The sequence below is a fragment of the Marmota marmota genome, unplaced genomic scaffold, assembly GCF_001458135.2.
Source record: "Marmota marmota marmota unplaced genomic scaffold, marMar, whole genome shotgun sequence".
NCBI lineage: Eukaryota > Metazoa > Chordata > Mammalia > Rodentia > Sciuridae > Marmota > Marmota marmota.
Window position 1 is genome coordinate 470,515 of NW_025999969.1, and position 25,889 is coordinate 496,403.

Consider the following 25,889-nt stretch of genomic DNA (forward strand, 5'->3'; position numbering starts at 1 on the left):
CAGTAAGATTGGCAGCCATTATGAAGTCAAACAACAACAAGTGCTGGCAAGGATGTGGGGAAAAGGGTACTTTTGTACATTGCTGGTGGGACTGCAAATTGGTGCGGCCAGTTTGGAAAGCCGTATGGAGATTCCTGGGAAAGCTGGGAATGGAACCACCATTTGACCCAGCTATTGCCCTTCTCGGACTATTCCCTGAAGACCTTAAAAGAGGGTACTACAGGGATACTGCCACATCGATGTTCATAGCAGCACAATTCACAATAGCTAGACTGTGGAACCAACCCAGATGCCCTTCAATAGATGAATGGATAAAAAAATATGTGGCATTTATACACAATGGAGTACTACGCAGCACTAAAAAATGACAAAATCATGGAATTTGCAGGGAAATGGATAGCACTAGAGCAGATTATGCTAAGTGAAGCTAGCCAATCCCTAAAAAACAAATGCCAAATGTCTTCTTTGATATAATGAGAGCAACTATAGAGACACGAGGTGGGAGGGAAAGGGAGAGAAAAGGGAAATTGCATGGAAATGGAAGGAGACCCTCATTGTTATACAAAATTACATATAAGAGGTTGTGAGGGGAATGGGAAAAAAAAACAAGGAGAGAAATGAATTACGGTAGATGGGGTAGAGAGAGAAGATGGAGGGGAGGGGAGGGGGGATAGTAGAGGATAGGAAAGGTAGCAGAATACAACAGTTACTAATATGGTATTATGTAAAAATGTGGATGTGTAACCCATGTAATTCTGCAATCTGTATTTGGGGTAAAAATGGGAGTTCATAACCCACTTGAATCTAATGTATGAAATATGATATGCCAAGAGCTTTGTAATGTTTTGAACAACCAATAAAAAAAAGTTTATTATGTGTTAGCATTATGCTTAGTGCTTTATGTGCCATCTCTCAACATGTAATCAACCCTCACAACAGTTGAGAAAGAGAAAGGTTAACTTCGCTTTTCAGGTGAGGGGATGCAGGCTCAGGGACTTGACTAGGGTAGAAGGAAGTAGAAGGATTATTTAACAAGAAAAAAAATTAAGGGGAGAGAAGGTCAGAGTGCTCATAAAGAGTCAATCACTCTCCAACTCCAAAACACATTGAGTCATCCCTAGAAACAAACAGGCCTGGATTGGTGTCTTTAAAAAAGAATTTCCTAGCCAGGTATGGTGGCACACTCTTGTAATCCCGCAGCTCTGGAGGATGAGGTAGGAGGATCATGAGTTCAAAGCCAGTTTCAGCAAAACTGAGGCTCTAATAAATAACTCAGTGAGACCCTATCTTTAAATAAAATACAAACTGAGCTGGGGATGTGGCTCAGTGGTTAAGTGCCCCTAAATTCAATCCCTCATTACCCTCCCCCTGCAAAAAATTCCTAGAAGGTGTTCTACTTTGTTTTATTTTATTTTTTATTAGTATCCTTTTTTTCAAAGAGGTTTATCTAGGAAATAGATACATATTCAAGGGAGAATGGGGCAAGCAATCTCAAGAGTGAGACACAGCAACCAGTTGGTGTGGGTGTTCCATATATATATATATATTTAATACCTACAAATACAGTAGTAGTGCTGCATAACTAATATATTAAAAAGAATCTAAACATTTAGGATCATGTAAAGGACAGTCACAAAAAAATACTAATGTTAAAATAATTTCAGGAAAAGGAAAAAAATCATCTATCCCTACATTTTCTCAACTTAGTTTTTGAGCCCTAAGGCTGAATTGGTCCTACAGAATGCTTATCTCAGTGTGCCCCCCCACCCCCCTCAGTAGTGAGGTGTGGTGGTTAAAAGCACTGGCTTGGGTTTCAGGGCCTGAGTTCACTTCCTGAGGCCCCTGAGCCTGCGCCCCCTCATCTGTGAAGCAGAGTTAGCACTCCTGCCTGGTTCTGGCTGCTGTGATGATGGAGTCACATTGTGAGATGACTTGTAAAGCTCTAAGCACAGTGACGACACACAATAAACCTTTAATAAAAGTGGCTGTTGTGGTGCCATTATTATTAATAACAGAAGACAAGCCATTATGAATGGCCTATTTCTACCAAATTATTAATTTATTTCTATCCTGGGGCACACAAAGGAGGTATTTGTCCAACATGAATTTAGTTGACAACTGCTTGTGGGAAGAACTGTGGAACAGAGTGCTCCTGGGGACCCAGAGAAGGGGAGGTGGGACCCCTCCTTCAGAGAGCTTACAGGGAGCTCTCCAGGGAGACAGAGCATCTCAGAATCACTACAGATGAAGTAGAAGGACTACAAAAAAGGGACAGATAAAGTTTAAGAAGGCTGAGGCAACTAGGGAGTCTCATGAAAGCTTTTGCATTTGAGCCCTGTCCTTCTTCAGGGACAGGCAGGCTATAAGCAGGTAGTAGAGCTCTCAGAGTGAGGACAGAGAGGGGACAAGGCTTAGAGGATGAAGATTGTCTACAGCCAATGATGCCTGCAAAGAAAGGTGGGAAACGAAGAAGGCTAAGCTAGAACCAGACTGTGGGAACGTCTGGAGCAACAGGGTAGGAAGTTTGGCACCACTATATTATTGCAAAAAGCAAACGCAGGTGGCTGGTCAAATATGCCTTAGGTGGTTCTTATATAGGTGAATGAATCACTAAGTACATGTGCTCTCTGCCCTACCTCAAAGTGACATTGCTTACAAGCAACAAAAGAACTATTAAAACAAAATGAAAGTGCAGTAGGAGTCACCTGATTCCATCTCTTGATTATTTCCTTCCCAAGGGCAACCAGAATAGTGTTGCTATGGCTGCTTATCTAAATGCCTAGGACCACATGAAGATGGCAATCAGCCCATCACTAGCAGAGGGCAGCTTTCCTCCCAGAAAAAGCTACATGCCAAGCTGAAGTCCCTGAAGGGCTTAGTACCTGTCCCTGGGCCAGCACCATAATCCTATCGGAGCCTAGAACTGTATGCAGGCGATGGGCAATCGTCAGCATGGTGCAGTCTGCGAATGCTTCTCGGATGGTCTCTTGAATCAGTAAGTCTGTCTCCGTGTCCATGGCAGCTGTGGCTTCATCTAAAATCAGAATCTGCCAGCAAAGCAGAGAAGAAAGAGGGGTCCAGAATGCTTAATTCCTTAATTCCATTCTGGTTAATCTCAGTTTCACTAAAATGTATTTCATTATTTAAATTCTATGCTATACATTGTTTTTTTCTAAGTAGATACACATGTATAAAAATATGTTTGGGCTTAGAACTGAAATAACCCATATTTGCCTTGATTTCCACAAACAGGACACACACATAATGCTGTTAATTAAATATTTGATCCTACTTGCTGTGTGGCTTTTGATGTACACCTTAACTTTTCTGAACCTCCTTTTTCCTATTTGTAAAATGAAGAGGGTTTCCATTTGATGATCTGGAAGTCTCCTGAAGCCGTTCAATCTTCTGTCTATAGTCTACAGGGCTATAACTATTCCCTGGCCAGAAATAACAGCTGCCCTTGAATTTTGAAGGCTTAGGGAGGTTCAAAAACATAATAAAAGACACCCCCCCCAAACCCATATACTAAATTGTGTCAAGGCTAATTTAGAAGCAACGCTAGTCATGCTCTTGGACAGTGCTCCTGGGCTTGGAGATAGGAGCCTGGGACCCCATGGCGGTAAGCAAGGCTGCACTCCCCACTCCAGCTCTTCTTTGCTGCTCTTTGTTCCCACCACCTGCCCAGTGCCTCACCTCACTATGCTCTCACCTTACAGTGACGAAGCAGGGCCCGTGCTATGCACAAGAGCTGCCGCTCCCCCACAGAGAAGTTGTCCCCGTTCTCCATCACTTCAGATTCAAGTTTCAGAGGTAGCTGAGCAATCTAGGGGTGGGGAAGCAAAGATCGGAAGAGTAAAAATCCAAATTCAACCTTTTCAACTTCCAGAGGCAAAAAGTAATGATTCTGAAACTTCTCAAAGAATCACCAGGCACAACTTGGCTCATCTGAAAGAAGGGACATATGATCACGTGTTCTAGAATCTACGTTTTCTATGACAGCCTACGTTTTGAATATAGGATTCTGTTAGTTCCACACCATCAAAATATCTCAGAAATTCCAATATTTATATGTCCCACAAATCTTGTCAGATTGTGGGCCCTCATTTTTGGTTCTGAAATTATGATCATATAAAAGGAAATGGAGTAAACAAAAGTCCACTCCTGAAGGCCAAGGCTGCAGGCCTGTGGCTGCCAAACTTTTCTTTTTATAAGCCGTGGAACATATTCTTCAAATGAAACTGCTGGAGAAAGCCCAGTGAGAAAGACGAAAGCAGGGCTTATCTATTTGAATCGAGGTAGGGGATACTGAGCCTGACTCAACTTGGGCAAACTACAGCCCAACTCCAGGCCAGTGGTACCCATCTTCAGGATGTGGCTCCTGGCAGGGGCCTGCTGAGTTCCCCTAAGAGATCTGTGATTCACATGCATACTACATGTTTTCTGCAGACTCAGTAAATTATATGACTTTTACACATACATAGTTGCTGTAAAAGTATTACACTGTTATGATTAATGAAAATTAATTTAAAAGCATTAATAAATTCTGAGTTGTCATTAATATCTTTACAGTCAATGGATAGTATGAGGCAATATGACCATAGGTGGTGTGGGAAATGAGGCTAGGAGGAACCAACCCTTAGGATATATCTGAAATGCCTGGGAAGCTCTGCTCCAAAGCACTCTTTCACAACATCCTGGCTTTGGGGGGAAAGGTGGCTGCTGGCAGGGGGAGCCAGAGCAGGCTGGGGAGTGAGGGCAGCACCCCTGGGTTTCTCCCCTTACAATTCCAGCACAGCTCATGTTGGGCTCTTCACTTACACATTCTTTCATGTGTGTCCTTTCTAGGGCATCCCAGATCTGGTCTTCAGTGTACTGGTTGAAGGGGTCCAAATTTGATCTAGAGAGAAATGAAGTAAGAAATTTTCAGAGGCCAGAGTTTAAGCAATCAAACTCCAAGTACTGACAGTAGTGAAAGTTTAACATGCACACACAGAACAGAGGATTCCAGCCCTGAAAGTCACGATGGCTCATTCCACAAGCAGCCACAAAGAAGTCTTGAGAACAGACTGGGCCTCCCTTTCTTCTCTATAACACTTGATTCAACTTTAACTTTTTACTAGTAAATAATACTAGTCAGGGGCTGGGGTTGTGGCTCAGTGGTAGAGCGCTCGCCTAGCACATGTGAGTCCCGGGGTTCGATCCTCAGCACCACATAAAAATAAATAAATAAAGATATTGTGTCCAACTAAAAAATAAAATATTAAAATAATAATAATAATAATACTAGTCATAGAAAGTTTTTTTTCTTTCTTTTTTCTTTTTCTTTTTTTGGTACTAGGGATTAAATCCAGGGGTACTGAACCACTGAGCCACATCCCCAGCCCTTTTAAATATTTTATTTAGAAATAGGGTCTCGATGAGTTGCTTAGGGCCTTGCTAAATTGCTGAGGCTGGCTTTGAATTTACCATCCTCCTGCTTCAGCTTCCCGAGCCGAGAAAATTTTTTAAAAATACAGATATGCAAAACACAGAACAAAAATGAGCATGTTTTAAACACCTCTAATGATACCCCTCGAAACAAACACTGTTAGTATTGTGGCAGATATCCTTTCAGATTTTTTCCTGTGTCAGTGGGTTAAAAAATACATCTCTTGATATATATAAGCTTAGAAGGATATAGAAAAATGCCTTTTCTTTTTGCAGCACTGGGGATCTAACCCAGGGCCTAATGCATGCTAGGCAAGCACTCTGCCACTCATCCACACCTCAACCCCTGCTGTCTTTCTCAATGCACCCAGCTGAGAGCCCTATCACTGAGCAGGCAGCCCAATGACAGCCGGCCTAATCAGGAAAAGAAAATGGAGGGCAGAGTGGAAAGGAGAGAGGGAGAAGGGTGACTCAGAAGGAAGGGATTTTTTTGGTACAGACTACTAGTTTGGGGATTACTGATGTTTAATGTACTGATTGTTTCTACCTCAAAGAAATCAAAATGATACCATAGGAACAAGACTGGACATTTCTGAACATCATGTTGACAGTGGAGGCAGAGACCAAAGGGACGCATCTATAAGCCAACTGCCAGAAGCCAGAAGAGGCAAAGAAGGAGACTCCCCTATGAGTGTCAGAGGGAGGCCTGAAATACCTTGATTTCAGATTTCTGGCCTCCAGAACTCTGAGACCATACATTTCTGTTGTTTTAATCCACCTAGTTTGTGGTACAGTTGTTCTTTGGTATCCATAGGGGATCAGCTTCAGGACCCTCAATGACACCAGAATCCATGGATGCTCAAGCACCTTATGTAAAATGGCACAGAATTTCCATATAACCTGCACACATCCTCCCGTATACTTTAAATCATCTCTAGACTACTTATAATACCTAATGCAATGTAAATGTCATATAAATAGTTTCATATTATATTGTTCAAGGAATAATGACAAGAAAAAAGTATACAATTCAGTATAGATACAATGGTGGGGGGGCATTTTCAATCTGAGGTTGGTTGAATTCATGGATGGGGAACCTGTGGATACAAACGGCTGACTGAACTTTGTTATAAAATTCTAGGAAGGAAGCATACCTACTAAATTCATCAAATACTTCTTATCAGACAAATAGCACACAGGAGGACAGCTGCCTGCTCACTAAGCAGCCTGCCTACCAGATTTTCAATGGGTGAAAGCTTGGCAGACACATTGACAGGCTTGACCCCCAAACCCTGGGCCCATCGCAGCAGCTGAAGGAACCTCGGAGGACTAATCCATAGGTTCCACATAAGGAATACTTACGTGCACCAGTGGGTGGTCTATATGCACATTAAGGCAGACCAGACCATTCTCATCAGGGAGCTAATCAGGAATAGAAAAAACACCCCCTCATTTAGAGAAGCCAGATGGTCCTGGTCTGACCCACAGACAGCAAGGAAAGCAAAGTTATGCATACAGTGCATCAGAAGTATTCAGATGGGCAGATGGACAGGAGAAAAAAAAAAGAACCCTAAACACGAGGGTGCTTATTTTTAATAATCTGAACTCCTGGGGTCCTGATGTTGCCAAAAGTGCATTTCCATCTTTGGTTTTCTACATTTTAAGCATCTTCTAAGCTGCCTACTGGCCACTGTTAAATGAAGAACAAGAACACCTCCCAGGATGTGAGACCACGTAAAAGATCCAGTGGAAGACCTGGTACTAAACACCCTGTCCTACCATCTGGGGTGGGGGCTCCTGAGAAGACTTGGTCCTCAGCAGGAGGTGCCGGAACTCACATACCTCTTCAGGAAAGCTCAAAACAGTTATTCAGAAACATGGGCTGATCCTGGCTGTTGGTTGTTAAGGGTAAAATTAGGTGATGAAAGAAGTGAACGCAGAGTAAATGACAAAGACTAAAGAAAGCAGCAGGCTGTGTGGAAATTTTTCTCAAGGTGGGGGAGGTAGACCAGGAGACTTTGAAGATGCTGGTAAAAGGTCACTGAAGGTCAAGACCCCTGGGGAGGTAAGCTTGCCTCTGTTTTTTAGCGGGATGGACTCTCCCTCAAAGTTGTAATTATGAGCAGTGTCACAAAACATCCTTCAGGAGGCATCAGTGAGACACGGCAGCCAGCTGGACTAGGTTCAAATTCTAGCTCTGCCACTTTCAGCTGTCTTTAGGTAAATTACTTAACTTCTCTGGGTTTCATTTCTTCTCTCTATAAAACAGGAATAATAATAGTACCTATCTCATGGAGTTTTGAGTATTTGATGAATTAGCACAACTAATTCATCCCGAGTCCTCACTAAGCTTAGCTGCCACTATCACTCTTGCTGTGTTACTGTTACAGCAGCAGTGCCCAGTATAGAATGACTTTTCAACAAATGTTAGATACTATCTAGTGGACTGTTACTTTCTGATATAGAGACTACAAGTTTTTTGTTTGTTTGTTTGTTTGTTTTTTTGGAGTGGGGAGAGGGGTTCCCAAATTCAACAAGACTATCAAAAAGAGGAAAAGGAACTTCCTTAAAGCCAGAGAAGAATTCAGAGACAACTAAAAGCCCTGAGATTGTAAGACTGTGCTTTAGCCAATCTGGAGCAACTCCTAAGCCATTTCAAGCCCCAGATGCTCCTGTACCAGATGCTCACCCAGGATGAGCCAAAATGGAATGAGCCAGTTATGGTTCCAGTTGTTTTTGCTGTGATTGTGAGCTGAAACCTACAGATATTTCTTAGATTAAGAAAATTTAATGAACAGATCAAATGGGTCAGAGGGCACCTGGATAGGAAAAATGAGAACATAGCTACCTTGCTAATGAATGGATGGATGCTGAGTAGAACTGTCCAGAGGAGGAGGCCACCATCACTATAAGGGAACAAGACTCAGGACAGACTAGAGTGACAGCTGGGGACAATCAGTCTCACTTCAGAGCAATAACCACCAGCCCAGCCAGGCAGCAAACAGCCCAAAGGACAGAAAGCACACTAGCTAGGGTGAAAGTGCAGAGGCCAGAGCTGGGCACAGGGACCTCTGGGAAAGGGGGAGGAAAGCAGAGCACTGCCCAGGCCATGGGAGGGTGAGGCTAGAAAAGCACTTAAGGCCCCGACTTGGGGCCTCTTCTCGTGGAGACAAATATCAGGGCTAAAGGCAAGGAAGGGAACAGCAGCAGAAACGTAGGCCTGAGAACCCAAGCCCAGCATGAGGGAGGACTGGGATGCAGATATGGGGGATGGACTGAGATTCTGGTTAAATCTAAGGAGGGGTGTGGCTGCAAATCATCTGGTCTATGATTTTGATTATATACATATGCAGACCAATTCAGGAATTTAGACCTCAGGACTTTCTGAGTTTGCTTGATCTTGTTTTTCATTTTGCTTTCCCTCTAAGAGCTCCTTTCGAGCTTTAATTGCTTGCTGGTATCTCAAGATGCACCTGCCCTCAATATTGGTTAATGGTGGTGGAAATGAGATTTCCAGATTCAAAGCCTCTAGGAGGCAGATGAGGAAATAGCTGATCTAGTCTGCCCTTGCTTGGGAAGCTCATTTCAGGCTTCCTACTAAGAAAAGCAAACGAATGTGACAAACTGAAAATTCTTTGGGAATCTATAAGAAACCAGGGGGGCATGAGGGGTAGATAAAAGGAGGAGAATAGATGCTCTCAAATTCGACCTTTTTAGTTATCTACTGACTGAACCAGCCAAAACTAGAGCAGCAGAAATTAAGTTTACAAAATTTTCTGAGTTTGCAGAGCTGCCTGCCCAAATAGCACTGTGAGTGCAATAACACCACCTCCCCAGTTTGTCTACAAGGCTGCAAACATCTCTCTGGATATGATACCAAATGGTCCCAATTCCCCTAAAGTTGCACACAACGCCCCCACACATTCCACGAACAGAGTTGTACACACCATGGTCAATTTTAAATCATAAACTCTCGAAGCCCCCAATTCACAAATCCAAACAAAGTGCTATTAAAGTTAAGGTTTTTTAGTTGGATGTGGTGGCACAGGTTTGTGCCAGCGACTTGGGAAGCTAAAGCAGGAGGATCTCAAGTTCAAGGCCAGCCTCAGCAACTTAGGGAGGCCCTAAGCAACTAAGCAAGAACCTATCTCAAAATAAAAAAAAAAAATTTAAAAAGGGCTAAGTATGTTTAAGCACCCTTGGGTTCAATCTCTAGCACCAAAAAAAAAAAAGGAAGAAAGAAAAGAAAAAAGAAAATTAAGGCTTTTTGGTAGCAACATTTTCAAGTTCAGTCTGAAGTTTTGCATGCTTTCTTAATTCTCTTGCAAATGATGATGAAAAAACAACAATAAAAAAAAATACAGTGCTTTTGTCTAGGGCCAAATAATAAAAGGCCATTTTTCCCTCCAAAGTGTTCCTATGGTATCCAAAAATAGAAAGATTTATGGGAACAGAAGACTCGGCAACACGTTCTAATGTCTTAAGTTTAAACCTGACCTTTCAATGATTTCTAATTCTCTTCTGACATTGCTTAAATGACCTTGTTACCTCAATATCCAAAGGGAATGACTCATTATCATCAAAGGATCCAGAACACACTGTCCAAGTTCAATGAGAGAAATGCCAAAATAAACACTCCCAGAGTGTTGACTCTACATGAAAATGGGCATAAGTTCAGTTTATTGACTGGTATAAACTGGATGTTTGTATACCCCCCAACTTATCTAACAAGGTGACAGTATTTGGAGATGGGGTCTTCTGGAGGTAAGTAGGTTTAGATGAGGTCATGAAGATGGGGTCCTTGTGATAGGATTAGTGCCCTTCTAAGAAGAGGAAGGAACACAAAAACTTTCTTGCTCTGCTCTGTCTGCATGTATACACCAAGCAAAGGCCACATGAGGATATAATAAGACAGGAAGAGGGCCCTTACCAGATGCAGTCTTGGAGTTCTTAGAACTATGAACAATAAATTGTACTAGCCTACAGTATTTTAGTACAGTGGTCTAAGCAAATCAAAGTATCTACCAAGCCTTCTTAAAAAAAAAATTAGTTCAAATGCCATTTCTAAAGAAGGGAATCACTTAGCTTTAAAGACAAGTCTGAACACTGACTATTGTTATTGAAAATTAAGTTGATATCTAATTTTTTTAAGCTGCTAAAAATTAAAGAGGAATGGCAAAATTACTTTCAGAATGATTTTAAAGAAGTCCAATCTAGGGCAACTATATCGTCAAAACTGTTTTTATTTCCAAAAAGAGACAGTTTGAATTGAAATGGACACAAATTATAGACACACACATAGGAGACAGAAACTGAAGGATAAAGGTTAGGATAACAAAAAGGAAAGATGACTTTCTTCTTGATTACGATTTTAATAAACTTAATAAAATTACTATTTTAAGAAGAGGAACTTTATCTTTGGCATTCTGGTAGATTTCAGAAAGAAACATCATTCCAGAGTAAGTACCAAAGATGGGGGAAGTGGGTTGAAGGTGCAGCTCAGTTGTGGAGTGCCTGTTTAGCCTGTGTGAGGCCCTGAGTTCCATTTTTGGCATTAAATAAATAAATAAATAAATAAATAAATAAAAGGGAAGGAAAGGGTCCAGAGCAAGGAGACACTAGAAAATGAAAAAAAATCTGAGGGGTAATAATGCCTGAAAGCTATCCTTAGGGTTGTAACTTTGGACTGAGAGGCAGATGCAGGGCAATGGTATTGAGACTGATGGTAGCAGCCACCATTTATTGACTTGTCTGTCATTGACCAGGCTCTGGGCTTGTATTGTTTGTATGAATTTATTCAATTTACAACAACAAAAGTATCCCTATTTTAGGAGTGAGGAAACAGGTTTAGGATTGGTAATTTATCTATTCATGGGGAAGAACTCTGGCCCAAATCTCTCTCATCCATTGCAAGGCCTCTCTGCCCTACTTAGTTAAAGTGGTTCATGCAGCAGAGTTGCCTCTTGTCTCTGCAACAGAAAGTATACAGCATATGCTGAGCATGGTGGTGCATGCCTATAATCCAGGTAGCATAAGAGTCTGAGGCAGGAGCATCGTAAGTTCAAAGCCAGCCTTAGCAACTTAAGCCTGAAGCAACGTAGTGAGACCCTGTCTCAAAAACAAAACATAAAAAGGGCTGGGGATATGGCTCAGTGGTTAAGTGCTCCTGGGTTCAATCTCTAGTAACAGAAAAATGAAGAAAGAAAGGAAGGAAGGAAGGAAGGAAGGAAGGAAGGAAGGAAGGAAGGAAGGAAGGAAGGAAGGAAGAACAGCATGGAGGGGAAGGCACTAGACTGAGGTCACGGGATCTTGTCCCAGGTGCCAGCTCTGGCACAGTGTACATATCCACCCAGCCTCTAAGTGAGGCAGGAAGCATGCAGGTGCCCAGGTCCTCACCTGACAGTGCCACTGAACAGCACTGGTTCTTGAGGAATGATGGAGAGTTTGCTTCGGAGGTCAGCAAGGCCAATATCACTGATTCTCACTCCATCAATCTTGATGCAGCCTCCAGATAACTCCACCAGACGGAAAAGGGCCATCCCTAGAGAGGACTTCCCTGGTGATCAAAGAGACGCAGAAAAGTAGCTCTATTAGCAACTTCTGGGAAGACAAAACTGGTTTATCCCCAGGGCAAAATCATCTTTTTCTCTTCCTAGTCAATCATTCTTTTGACTGATTGACTGAGATAATGAATAAATAACAGTGGGAACAGAAGAAAGCATTTAATGCTCCCGAGCTACAAAGCAGTCATTTAAATCCACAGCTGCAGCCTGAGGCACGAGAAAGATGGGTTCCGGTTCATGAGAGTCAAGTGGAAACAGGCCTGTTCTCCCTCAGGAACAGGCACAAAGGGTGGACTGCAGAGTGAGGGGAACACAGTCCTACAGCAAGTGTCTGGGGGCAAACCAGAGGACAAGAGGTCCTGCCTCTCTCCATCCCCTTACTGTGGCTGAGAAAGAAACTAAGACAAGGCTTCTCACTGCCAGAGCAGTGGGGAGAGGAAGAAGTTCTGGGGTAAATGCACCAGGCAAGGAGGCTTTGGCTTGAGCAAAGGTGTGGCTGTGGATGACTCTCCTGAAACAGGGAACTGTGGCAGAGAAGCAGGTCTGTGGATGAAATAATGAGGTCAGTATTCTAAAGACTGGCAGAAATTTTTAATTGATCTGCATTTGAAAAGCTATGCAATATAGGAAGAAAATGTCCACCTCCCATAAACTCGCAACTGACACAGTTCCTTTAAGTTTCTTCCTTGGAGTTGAGATCATCCCAGAGATACAATATTATCCCTGTTTCATTCACTGACTCTTGTGTAACAAGCCCTCACCCAACCTTTACCAGATAAAATTTGAGTGGTTCCAACATATTCACAATGATGAATTAATCTAGTATTCTCTGAGGCTGGACAGTTAGTTTATGTAAACTTTTTATAATAATGTTGTGGCACAGATCTCAGTGCTCAAACTTTCCCATGTGTCAATTTCCTTGGGTTACATTCTTAGAACTGAAATTACTAAGTCAAATAACCATGGAAAAGTCTCTCCAAATGATGCCAAAAAATGAAAACAAAACAAAAAAACAACCACCCCAAAAAATCCCACAAAGCTTTCTGTAATTCAACTGTAGTTTAGATCTAGAGCTAGGGTGTTTCAACCCAGGCTCTACTTTTCCTTGGCCCATTTCCTGACCCTCACAACCTTCTCCTGCCTCCTAAGACCCCTCATGAGAACCTCAATGACTCACTAGGACTCTGTTTCTGCAGTGGTCACCAAGGGTACAAAGCACCTACCTTACCCCCATGTCTGCAGCCACATCCCTACAGTTGGGATTTGTCTCCTGAGCAGAATCCTGTCAATGACCTAATAGGAACAACAAGCATCCTAATGCTTCCTAAAGCAACAATCCTCACAGGCACTACCAGAAACCAGCTGGGAAACCTGGTCCACACAGCATGACAGTTCCCTTCCTAGAAATGAATGACTCTATTCAGAACCAGGGGACTTGGTTATTGGCCCCTTTCCCGGATATGAGAAGGGGAGGGAGACCTCACTCAGGCTGAGGTAGTGCTTTAAGATGTAAGAAGGAGGGAACAGGGCTCATACAAATGGCCAAGTTGTCCTCCTTAAACAAAAGGTGCTGGATTTGGACTATCTGGACTGGAGGGGAAACAAACCCCTACAGTGGTGTCCCTGACTGTGACCATGGCAGAGCCACACCTCTGGGCCTTGGAAGAAGACATGTTAGGATTGGAGTTGAAACAGTAACTCAAGACTATTTACTACTATTTTTCTTGTTTATTCTTTGTCATTGCCTACTTTTCAGTGACGTCCTATTGAGTATTTTTTGTTTATCTTACTGTATTAAAGGGAAATCACAGGGAAGGACATGAGTCAGTTTTGAGGAGAGCCATGTACCCCTGGGGTCAATACAGCAGAGGAGACATTATGGGAGGACAAACAAGAGCTTTGGGACAGACATGTCCTTGGCTGAGGATTCTCTTTTTAGTCTGAAACACCTGGAGGCAGTGTCTTGTTTTGACATGAAATAATTCCCTCCAACAGAAAGTAGGTAATGCCTTTTTCTTTCCTAAGAAGGCTCTTTAAAGTAAATTGGCCAGAAAAGACAAAAGGTCTCTTTTTATTTTTTTATTTTCTCATGGCAAGAAAAAGTGCTCAAATGATTTTGATGCCAAGAAAGCATGGAACCCAGAAACTAATGATAATTGAACCAAAGAAACCTCTTATACAAGGACAGACACATTAGTAAAAGAAGATAAGACTCATTCTTGAAAATGTCACTAAGGAAGGAAATGACCCTAGAAATCTACAGGGTAGGTACTAACACGTTTCTAAGAATAGAGTGAAGTCAAACATTTAAAATGAAGCCCGCTTCTCTATTTCTTCACAATTGACGTCAGATCAAGAAAATAATTTCTGTCTTCAAGGAACACAGATTCTTTATTTAGAGTTGTTCAAGCTTCCAACAAATATGAGGCTATACAAGTAATATATCACACAGTCCTTAAAATTCTTCACATGCTCTGACTTCATAAAAATAGGGTTGTGCACTACAGTGCTATTCACAGCTGAAAAATTGACAATAGGCTCAATTCCCTATTGATTGGGGATTAGTTAAATATACATTATAGTACACCATAAAAAAGAACTGTGCATTACGTTACAGAGTGATCATTAAGGAGCATGGGAAAATAGTGATAGTTTTAAAAGAAGTTCATAAAATGGTATAAAATGACCTCATTTTCTTGTAAACATATGTGTTAGTAGGGGAAAAAACCAAGATATTCACCAAGATGTCACCAGTATTATCTCTGGGTATGTGAGTCTCAGGTGCTTTTGTACTTTGCTACATGTTCACAGCGTTCTGTTCTGAGAAGGTAGACTTTGACAATTGGAGAAAGCCCAAAATGTCATAAAACAATAAAATGAAGAAAAAAGAAAGAACCAACCTAGAAAGCTGGATTTGGAGGCCTGAGAAATTAATCGCTTATCCAACAGGGATCCGGTTTTCAGTGATCAAAGCGATATTCAATAAGTTATTAAATGATGACTGAAAACTAGGTTCTTTAAATGATTAAATGTTTCTTTAAATGTTTAAATGTTTCTCTGGAGAGGACTTTTTGATCCTTACCTGATCCTGTCCGCCCCACGATGCCAATCTTCTCCTTGGGTTTGATGGTGAAGGACACTTTCTTTAGGACTAGGGGAAGATTTTCTCGGTACCTCATCTCTGCATTTTCAAAGGTCACTTCTCCCTCCTGGGGCCAGTCAGGGGGAGGAGCTTTGTTTTTTATTCTGGCAGGGGCTTCCAAGGAGAGAGTCTAGGGAGACAGAAGTAGCCAGTTCAGACTGATTGCAGATATTTGGAGAGCAGCTTTGTCACAGAGACATAAAAACAGAACAACAACAGCAGCCATACACAGGCAGCCACCACCCTGACCCCCTGCTACAAAAGAACGCCTTGACAGTAAATGCTCACCAACACTGAACTAGGCAGAGAGGACCTGGCTACTGTGCTAATGGCCACCATGCAGCAGCCGGGAGATGGCCTTGGTTTTCAAACTGCGTTCTCTCTTAAGGAATTCTCCACAATACTGCCTTTGGGGGCTAAGGGAGAACCTAACTGGGGGGGTCACAAAGTCTTTCACCCCTCTTCAACAACAGTTTTATCAGAATTCTTTGAAACGATCCCACTTGAAATAGAATCCTACCATTTGAACACCACTAGCCTAAGTTAATCCCAAAGTAAGGAAACCAACATTTTCTGAATATCTGATCAGATTCTGATATTTTGACACCTCTTGGTGAATCCAGGAGACAGATTCCAAATCTAATTTTGCCACTAACAGCTGTGTGACTTAGACATGCTACTTTTCCTTTCCAGGTCTTGAGTTCTCATCTGCAAATTGTGGGGACTAGGTTAGATGACCTTGGGAATCCATGCCAGCTTTAAGTGTAGCTGGGTAATTTGGTCACCAACAGCTACACTTCACAATGACCTGGCAAAACTCTTTCAGGCAATTTCATATGGGGCTCATAGCCTTATAAGGAAATCAGGGCCAAAGACTAGTGGTCAGGGGCAGTGGAAATGGAAGCCTAAAACTCCAAGTTGGAAAGACTGTTGGGAGAGGTATTCAGGTTAGGGACTGGCAGTGGGAAAGCAGTCATCAGAAATGGGTCCAGTGTGCACCACTACTGACCATCATCCTGTCCTCTCCAGCATGAGACTGTCCCTACCAGCAATATTAACTCAGCCCTCCATATCCACATGTGCCTACATGTGTCCTCTATGGACCACAACACAGGGCAAAGCAGCAAGCTCAAAACATAAAGAACAGCTGTCGCCAGATACATTAGAGAGTTGTCTGGCTCTCTTTATGAGAATATTCATTTGGAAATTTAAGAAATACCTGATAACAAGTGAAATTCACTGTCAAAACAAATCAGTGAGGAGGCACATCATCTCCCATAGGAAGTGCAGTTTACAAACCCTCAGATCTCAACTGCAAGGGTGGTTTTTTGAAACTATGTTTTTAAGTTTAATTATTTGGAATTCAGAGTGTATTCTTTCCTGTCAACAATAACACAAATACTGGTATAGTCTCAGGGAAATTCATAAAACAGGTGACTCTTGAGAAATGAGTTAAATTTGAGAATCCTAACTACTCATGACTCTGCTTCCTTCCACAGAAAATTGCTTTTTAGAGTTCCAACTGGGGCATCAGCAAGATGTCACCTCAGGGCAAGATTGAAGGGGGTCTTAGGGGAAGGTGGAAAGACTAGATACTCTCAGTGTTGCCTAAATTTACTTGTTTCTTAAACTGTGAATGTGGTTTAGAATGATCTATAGAGCTTTTAAAACCACAGAAACCTGTGTCCCACTCCAGACTCATGACATCAGAATCTCCAGATGCGGCCCATATTAGTCTTTGCCAAAAGTTCAACAGAGGATACTGATGGCCATCCCTGGCCAAGAATGACTGGACTAGACCAGAAATGTCAATGATACATGGTTTCAAACAGTACAAAGAAAATGTTACATCAGTCGGTTAAACTGAAATAAGAAGATTCTGAACATTTTGGGAATTAGCCAATGAACCTAAGCTCTCTGCTGGACATGATTTATCAATACATTTAGAAGCTCTTAAGGTAGTTTATTCTCTATTCCAAGCATGCTGGTGAAGCAGAGAAAACAAATCTCCTGCTTGCACACCATCTGTGGAAATAAGGGAGGGGTCAGACCACAGCAAAAGGCCTGCAGCAGTCTGACCTTAATGTAGTGATTGATCCTTTCCACTGAGGTGAATCGTGCTTCTGTCTCGGATGCCAGTCTGACCGTAAACTGGAACAGTCCCGTTAACTGATAATGGAAAACAAAAATCCAACAGAGAATTTGTTATAGATATGTGCCTGGTAATGTGAGAGAACTTCTTTTATCCAGAGGACCGTGACTCAGTTGTAAGAACTACCTGAGCACAGGTAGCAGCTGGTTCAGGGACCTGTTATTCTCTCACATTTAAGAGCATGCCTACTATCCCTCATCAACTGTGCTGCTCAGTGAATGCAGGTGGCACTGGGGTCCTGCTGGCACTATGTTCTTGTACCCTGAGGCCTTCTAGTCAACTTTATGTTTCTGATAACACACATGCAGCTACAAGATTTCTGTATCTGACTTGTATCTAAGACTGTTTGTGGTAGTCACAACAAACAGAAATTGTAACCTGTGAGCCATTAGTAAGAAAGCTCCCAGGGAAGTAAGATAAAAGATAAAAGGCTGAGAAAAAAGTGAACACAGAGCTCTTGTGCATCACAGACTGGGGATTCTGAGCACAGTGGATATAGCACGCTCTCTTCCCCAACCAATCATCTAGTGAGTCTGGACGGACATCTTTGGGTATCTATGAAGACACATTTTTCTGGAGTTCCTTTGGCTACTTATTTACTTTTTCTTTACAGTATGGAAAAATGTCAAATGTACACAAGAGTACAAGGAGTAATAAAATGAACACCTGGGCGCAAGTAGTTAAATCCTTTTATTCATAAATTCTATCCCTCTCTCCCATTCTGACACGTCCCAGCCAAGTCCAGATTATTATTGTCAGGCCAGACCAGGAGATGCTCTGAGGGTCTAGTGGTAAAACAATGGCTTAGGGTGTGGCCCCATCCCCACCCCAATCATGTCTCTTCAGTGCCAACATAGGAAGTTGCAAAGCTGATGCCCCCAACCCAGATACTGACCTGGACAGCATAAGAGATGGCAAGACCGGCATAGGCTGGGGGAATCTGCCCGTGCATGAGAACTATCATCAACCCAGTGGTGGTGATCAGGGCAATGCTGATGAGGTCTAGTCGCACAGCCAGCCACCTCATTGCACATGTGAACAAGAAGAAAGGAGCCTGGTTGTCATCCAGTAGCTCTTGATACCTGTGAGCAGATAAAGTACCATGCAAGGGCTGGGGTTAGAGCTCAGTGGTAGTCACTTGCCTTGCATGCGTGAGGCACTGGGTTCGATCCTCAGCACCATATAAAAATAAATAAATGAAGATATTGTATCCATATACAACTAAAAAAATATTTTTTAAAAAAGTACCATACAAGCCTGATCATGGATGGAATCAAAGCTTGAGTGAATCACAGAATGCAGGGTAAATAATTACATACTTCCTGTTTCTGAGAGAATGACATGGAAACTTCAGGGGGCCAGGTTATTCTAGGCCTTCTGCATAGGAGGACATGGAATTTTCTAATGTTAGTTTCCTCCAAAACAACAACAACAACAACAACAAAGTGGGGCTAGACATGTAGCTCAGTCGGTAGAGTGCTTGCCTAGCATGTACAAGACCCTGGGTTCTCCCCAGTACCACCAAAAAAAATAAAAAATAAAAGTGCCACATTAAATATATTAGGGAGAAATATCTACCTGAATGGCCCAGGAAAAGCATAGGAGAGGAGAGCATAAAGAGGGTTGTGCTAAGCTTTAGAAAGACATCTTAGGTTAAGGTTATTTTCTCAAAGAGAGGTTATAAAGTAGGAGAAACAGTCTAAGGCCAGGGACTCTCCGAGTGAACGTGGGAAAGCTGCATGAGTGTGCTGACACACTACCAGTGGGCAGAAGGCACATGCTTTCCAAGGCCACAGAGCTAAGAAGTAGAAGTGAGCCGAACCACAGCAAGAGGAACTTAGATAACTCTGCCCGCAGAGGAGTGCTGCGCCAGTCAGCAGGGCTGGAAAGACCAGACCCATCTGAGAGCTCAGGGTACCATGGACTACTGCAACTCCCAAGCAGGGGGTTTGGCTGGGCACGTGTACTTTGTCTTAAAAAAAATCACTTTTCTCCCTTACAATAAAACACATATTCTCCAGATAAAATTTAGAAAATGCAATAAAAAAGAGAAAAACGTAAATTCCAGTTATCACCCAGTTAAAAAACAGAGTTAACATTTTGCTGCATTTCCAACTCTCAGAACTTTTTCAATTAAATTTACTGTGTGTATGTCTACACACACATATAAATTCAGTATATTCCACTTTTTTAAAAGTTAGGAAGTATTTTTCTGAGGCATTTAATGTTTTGAAATTAAATTTTTAACCTTGCTACTATAATTTTAAAAAACTTGATTTTTCAAATAGGCGATATATATACAAGATAGAGAGTTTAAAGCTTACAAAATGTTTACCATAAGTCAATTTTTCTCCTACCCATCCTCCAGCTACCCACTTCCTAAGTGCACGCAACAATAGTTTCTTGTGTATCCTTTCAGAGATATTCTAAATGTTGCACAAAAGTTGCAAATACATTCTCAAAAGGCAGCACACCATACATACACCTGGATCCTTCTCTTTCAATATTATCTCAGTACCCACAGAGCTGCCTCATTCTTTCCAAGGACCACGGAATAATCCACTGTATGGGCACACTATAGCTTAGTTCACCAGCCTTCTATTGAAGGACAATTAAATTTGCTCCAATCTCTTAATATAGATCTCCAGAATGACTACTTATGCACATAAATTTCATAAACAATATTTGATGGCTAAATAAAATGCAAATGTAACATCAATGACTCCCTTTTACTATTTCAAAAAGAAAAAAAGCAAAACTACCAAATACAGCTTTTTAGGAACAAAAGCCTAGAGACTCCAAATCTGTTTTTGTCTTCTCATTTGCTCAAAGGAGTCTCACCCAAGTAATTCAATTTTAATCAGAGATTGTTCCATTAAAATCACTAATACCTTTAGTAAAAAATTTTACAATCCCCAGCTGTGGCCTTGAAGGGTCCCTTAGACTCTTGTTAAATGCTTGGATCCTGGCTCCCCCTTCAAAGCCCCCATCAGCACTAACCTGTGTAGAAACTCTTGTCCTTTATTGTAGGCATGGATGGTGGCAAGGCCCTGTATGCTGGATGTGATGTGGGAGAGGAAAGGTGACTGTGTGATATTGTCCAGACGCTTCAGCTCCCGGATCAGGACCCTGAAAAGAGAATGGATTCGGTGTCACAGGGGTGGACCAGCAACTCTGGCCTCCTCCCTGCTCTGGCAGACACGAACACCTCCTATTTACCTGGAGACGATGTGCAGAACTGAAAAGAGGATAACCAGGGGCCCCACGGCCACAAGAAACCACGGGAAAACTCCTGCAATCATTCCGACACAGAAGAACACCAGGATAACGTTCTGGATGAACATCTCAGCCTGGAATGGCAGACGCACGTCGACTGGGAAAACCACAAGGGAACAAGTGTCAGACTCTTGGGACCCATAAATAAGAGAAATGGAGCTAAACGTTTAAAAAAGAAAAAATGAGGCTCGACCAAATCTGAAGTTTGTGATGCTGCTTTTCAAAACTCTTTCAAAGAAAAAGCTAGAAACCTGGTTGCTTTAAATTATCTTGAGACTAGAAAAATTAGGTGTGATCTTCTACCCCTGCTTTTTTTCCACTGGCCTGCCTAGTCCTTTGAAACATTTCCTGCCTTTACAAAGTACTATATGCTTTTTGGAAAAAAAAAAAAAAAAGATAATCTATATTCTTACCAATATCAATGGACTGCTGCTAACATTTAAGAAATTTTTCATCATGGGAATTTTTAAACATATACAAAAGTTGAAGTATTTGTACAGAACCTTTAATAGGTATCAATATTTTTTTTCAATTCTTCTTGGCAGTTTCCCCACCCTATTCGTACCCCTCCTTTTTTTTTTTTCTTTTCTTTTTAGTTGAAGTATTTTCATGGAAATCCTAGACATATTGATAGCACTGATTTGTTTCCCCTGCTTTTCAATTGTGCATGTGTGCACATACGTCTGTGTCTGTGTGTAACACAAGTGGAAACATGTTATGCACCAGTTCAGTTATCAGGGATGGTTCTGATTCATTACCTCTGGCCATGGTTTTATACTGGCCTATAGACACCTGAGACAAACTTCTGTTGTGGAGACCGTCATGATGCAGCAGTTAAAAACACTAGGTTTGGGGTAAAAAACGATCTGGGCTTATTTCCCAGCTTGGTCACCTGGCAGCTCTATGGCCCTAGGCAAGCTACTTTAACTTTTCTGGAGATCAGCCTTCTCATGTATTCAATGGCAGGAACAATGCCCACCTCACTGGCTACTATGCAGATTAGGATAAGGTACATAACACTTCAGCACTCTGCTTCTCGCACAGCAAGCTCTTAGTGAAGGTCAGAAGGCACCACTACTCTTCTATGGGTAGCATGAAGTTCTACTGCAGGTACAGACCATGCAGCACCTAGAAAACCTTACAGAAAATAGAGGTGTCTAGGAATCAATGGATTACCCCAAAGTAAACATGAACCCTGGAATCTCAGATGTCACTGTCCAAAGTCTGTCTGCTAACTCAATCCTCTGAACCTGCTCTCAGGTCAGATAAAGCAGAATGAGAACTTAGATGAAGGGTTCCTGGTGAAAATACCAGCATCTCAGGATAGAGATGCACATCTGGGGGATCATCTGGGAAGGCTACAGGCACAGTGAGCTCTGGTTTGTGCTCTAGAGCATAAAAGAAAGAAGCAGTGAGAACATACCTTCATCCATGTCTTTGGAAAACCGATTGAGAATCCTCCCCGTGGGGGTAGTGTCAAAAAACTTCATAGGGCTCCGAAGAATTCTTCGGAAAAGCTCATCATGGAGCCGGGAGGAAGCTCGCAGTGTGCCCTGAAGAGTAGACACAGGATGATCAGGACCTAGGGACTCAGGGTGCTATTTTGCAGGATATCCATTCCTAAAGGCATGGAAGTGCAAATGGTCAGGTGGCACAGGTGATGAATGAGCAAAGGCTGAGGACATTGGGATGCAGGTCATTTCAGCTAGGGTCATCCTGCTGTACTCAGAACAAACCCAAGAGACTCCACGCCGGAGCATGGCCACACAGTCACCAGGGAGAGGAGGTGCAGAGGCTGCCCACCATGGCATACCTTGACAAAGACAACTCCGCGAATGGCTTTCAGGATCAGCATGACTGCCATGGAGAGGGCGTAGATGCTGGCATAGTACTGCATGTGGGGATTGTCCTTCATGCTGTCGCTCACAGAGCTCCTGTTCCCTCGAGTTACTGTGGTATTCTGTTTGGAGGCAAGGCTCTATGAGGCAAGGCTCTAAAGCCTACCAGGTGTCCCCCTTTAGGTCATGCTCAGCTCAGGGGAGGGTAGAGGGCATGACCCTGGGACTTGGTCACACAAACACAAGGCAGGCTTTGCTACTCCCTCTGTTTTCTAAAGATAGAGCTGACAGCCTGGCAGTGTTCTGCGGGTTGTTCAACAGTTTTTTTCATGTCTTGTGAGATTACATTAGGAACCCATCTTTTTCATCCTAGAAAATCAAAATTGCTGCTTTTTAAAAAATTTTAAATTGATATATAAAATAAAAAGATTGTGTGTATATATATACACACACACACCCCCTTTTTTTTTTTATAATAGTGGGGGAAAAAAAAATAATAGTGGGGGACTGAACCCAGGGCCCTGCACATGAGGCAAGTGCTCTACTACTGAGCCATATCCCTAACCTTTTTTAAAAAATATTTTTATTTGTTATTGATGGACCTTTCTTTATTGATAATGTTGCTGAGAATCAAACCCAGTGCCTCACAGGCTAGGCAAGCACTCTACCACTGAGACACAACCCCAGCCCTCCCTAACCTTTTAGAGAGTTTTGTGAGAAAGTTTTGCTAAGTTTCCCAGGCTAACCTGGAACTTAGCATCTCTTGCCTCAGCCTCAGAGTAGCTAGGATTATAGACTGTGCCACCATGCCAGGCTAAAATTGTACATATTAATGCTGTACCATGTTGTGTTTCTGTTGCTTCTTTTAAATGACAACTAGAAGTTTCCCTGAGAATAGCCAGGGGCTATGGAAAGATAGTCACATTCTTAGACACAGGATCTCCTGCTGATGAGTAACCTTACCCCACTTCCTTGTTTGATCCAGTAACTCAGCCACCAGGTGCTGAAGGCAGTGCTGCCCACGTTCAGCATGAAAAGGGCCATGATGACCAGGAATGCCAAGGGTCCCCCTGCAGCCTGGATGTAGACACCATACACTGACCAGGGCACTGAACCCTGCCCCTTCTCTTCCAGCTGCACAAGCTGCCCTAGGTAAGTGAGAAAGAAACATGAACTTGGGAAGAGAGTGAATTACATTTTCTCAGAGGCCTCAGATTTGGAGTAGACACCTGCACTGGATCAAATAGACCAAACCAACATAGAGTAATAACAATAACTAAGCTTTGGTGGGCTGTAGGAGGACCTGTGGCCAATTAACTTTTTGCTGTAAATAATTAGTTAACCTGTAACCAACTGACTGGTTGAGCTGTAGCCAATACAGTTGTTTACTATGCTGAACTTCTTACTGTCAGACCACATTGTTGGCGGGAATTTTCAGAACCTGCTCTGGTTCTGGGACCCACCTGACTGGTGAATCATTTTTGTTTTGCACAAATAAACTCTACTCAATTTAGTTGTCCAAGGTATTTCCTTTTAACACGAGCTACTCCCCCATAACTAAGTCACCTAGAGGGCAGTAGGATCAAACACAGCCCAGTTTCACAGGACTCTGCATTAGAATCATCTCCTCTTTACCAGAAGGATTCATTCATCTGTTTAACACTTACTAATCACCTACTATAAAGCAGGCCAATGAAGAGGCTTGAAGCAAGGCCCCCATCACTGAGGGTCTGCCTGAGGATCTTATCACAGTCTGGAGAACAGGCAGATAAATAAGCACATGATAAAAATGTGTACAATGCGACCACTGGGCTGTATGCAGGGCAGCTTGGGCACATCCAGGGAGGGTACCTAATCCCGGGAGGGGTGTGGGTGGTTAGCAGGCAAGCACAAGGAAGACTTTCTGTGTCATCTGTATTGCTTCTTGAAAAGTAAAGCAGAATCAACCAGGTGGGGAGAGATTCAGCAAAGAAAATAACATGAGCATAGGCACAGAGAGGGCAAGTCAGCACAGCTGGAACAAAGGTCACCTAAGAGTGTGAGAGAAGATGAGGCTGGTTAAATAGGCTCTGGCCAGGGAATAAAGGCATCTGAGCCTTTTCCTATGGACAGGCCATCTTGAGAGAATGGGTTGTAGGTATGTGGAGATTTGACTCCTAATTCCTCCTGGGCTAGGTGGACCCGGGATGGCCACACTATGAGACCAGCTGCCTCAGTGGTGAGCCTCCTCTTCTATGCCTCCCAGTGTCCCCTAGAGAGGAAAGCATTTTCTTTTTCTTTCTTTATTCTCTTTTCTTTCTTTCTTTCTTTTTTTTTTAACAAGCATTTTCTGTGTGCTGTGCCAAGAAAAAAAAACAACACTGTTTTGAAAATGAGAAGTTACTCTAAGGCTTCATGCAGGCAAGTAAGCTGACTGGTCTGTTTTTATTTTATTTTATTTTATTTTATTTACTTGGAGATGGAGTCTTGCCATGTTGCCCAGATGTTGAATTCCTGGGCTCAAGTGATCCTCCAGCTTAGCCTCCTGAGTGCTGAGACTATAGGTGCGTGCTACCATACCCAACTTTGGTCTCTTGCTTTCAACTGGGTGACTCAGCTGTCTATGTGGAACACAGATTTAAAAGGAGGCAGCGGTAACACTCTAGGAAGGAAACAGTAAGGGTCCAAATCATGGTGGAGGCCAAGAGGATAGAGTGTCAGGAGGTAAATCAGTAGAATGTGGTGACTGACGGAGAGAAAAGGTTCACGGACATCTCCCAGGTGTGGCTAGATGATTGCTGCTGATATGAGAATACAGAGAAAGGCCATATGTTTAGTCATCTCAAATAGGCCACCCACGGCTTGGGACTTAGAGAGTTGTGAGTAGCCAGGCTGGTGGCTGGGTAGATGAGAACAAATGCTCCCTAGTGATATTCTGGTTTATGGCAGGAACTAACAGATGTCTCAGCTTTCTGTGCTGTTTGCTTTATGGGTGTGTCAATAAAGGATTTTAAATCATGCCTGAATTGAAGAATTTAGGCTTGTTCCTTTCAAAGAAAGAGTCAGAGAGTGATCAATCAGCATGTCAACTCCGAACATCAAATGTCTGCTGCAGTTTTAAGGACAAGGACAGCGGGTTTGCCATGCCCCAAGCAGGGAGGTCCCTGGATTCAAAAGGGTCAGGTTAGGAGGTGACTCTATAAGAAAAGAGTTTTAAAATACAACTGCTTTTTAAATTTGGAAGTTGATATGCAGTTTAAAATTCACAAAATGAAAATAGTCATGTGATTTCAAATAACTTTTCTAATTCTCAAGATTTACCTCAGTTGCTAAGAGAAAAGCTTATTAATTAATTTATTTATTTGGTACTGGGGATTGAACTCAGGGGCACTTAACCACTGAGCCACATACCCAGCCCTTTTTTGTATTTTATTTAGAGACAGGGTCTCACTGAGTTGCTTAGAGCCTTGCTAAGTTGCTGAGGCTGGCTTTGAACTTGTGATCCTCTT

At 42.4% G+C, this 25,889-nt stretch overlaps 1 protein-coding gene across 4 annotated transcripts in view; it reads right to left on the reverse strand.

Annotated features, from left to right (window-relative positions):
• Nucleotides 1-25,889, reverse strand: part of Abcc5 (ATP binding cassette subfamily C member 5) — a 78,132-nt gene that overhangs the window by 2,506 nt on the left and 49,737 nt on the right. For all 4 annotated transcript variants that reach the window (XM_015499914.2, XM_048803973.1, XM_048803975.1 and 1 more), the window contains exons 18-29: nt 23,365-23,549; nt 22,377-22,523; nt 21,987-22,116; nt 20,507-20,660; nt 20,288-20,416; nt 18,183-18,369; nt 17,215-17,304; nt 15,076-15,265; nt 11,827-11,986; nt 4,822-4,900; nt 3,713-3,826; nt 2,883-3,047 (exon numbers count right to left, since the gene is read on the reverse strand). In XM_015499914.2, coding sequence (XP_015355400.1) covers nt 2,883-3,047; nt 3,713-3,826; nt 4,822-4,900; nt 11,827-11,986; nt 15,076-15,265; nt 17,215-17,304; nt 18,183-18,369; nt 20,288-20,416; nt 20,507-20,660; nt 21,987-22,116; nt 22,377-22,523; nt 23,365-23,549 — 1,730 coding nt within the window. The remainder of the gene's footprint in view (nt 1-2,882; nt 3,048-3,712; nt 3,827-4,821; nt 4,901-11,826; nt 11,987-15,075; nt 15,266-17,214; nt 17,305-18,182; nt 18,370-20,287; nt 20,417-20,506; nt 20,661-21,986; nt 22,117-22,376; nt 22,524-23,364; nt 23,550-25,889) is intronic.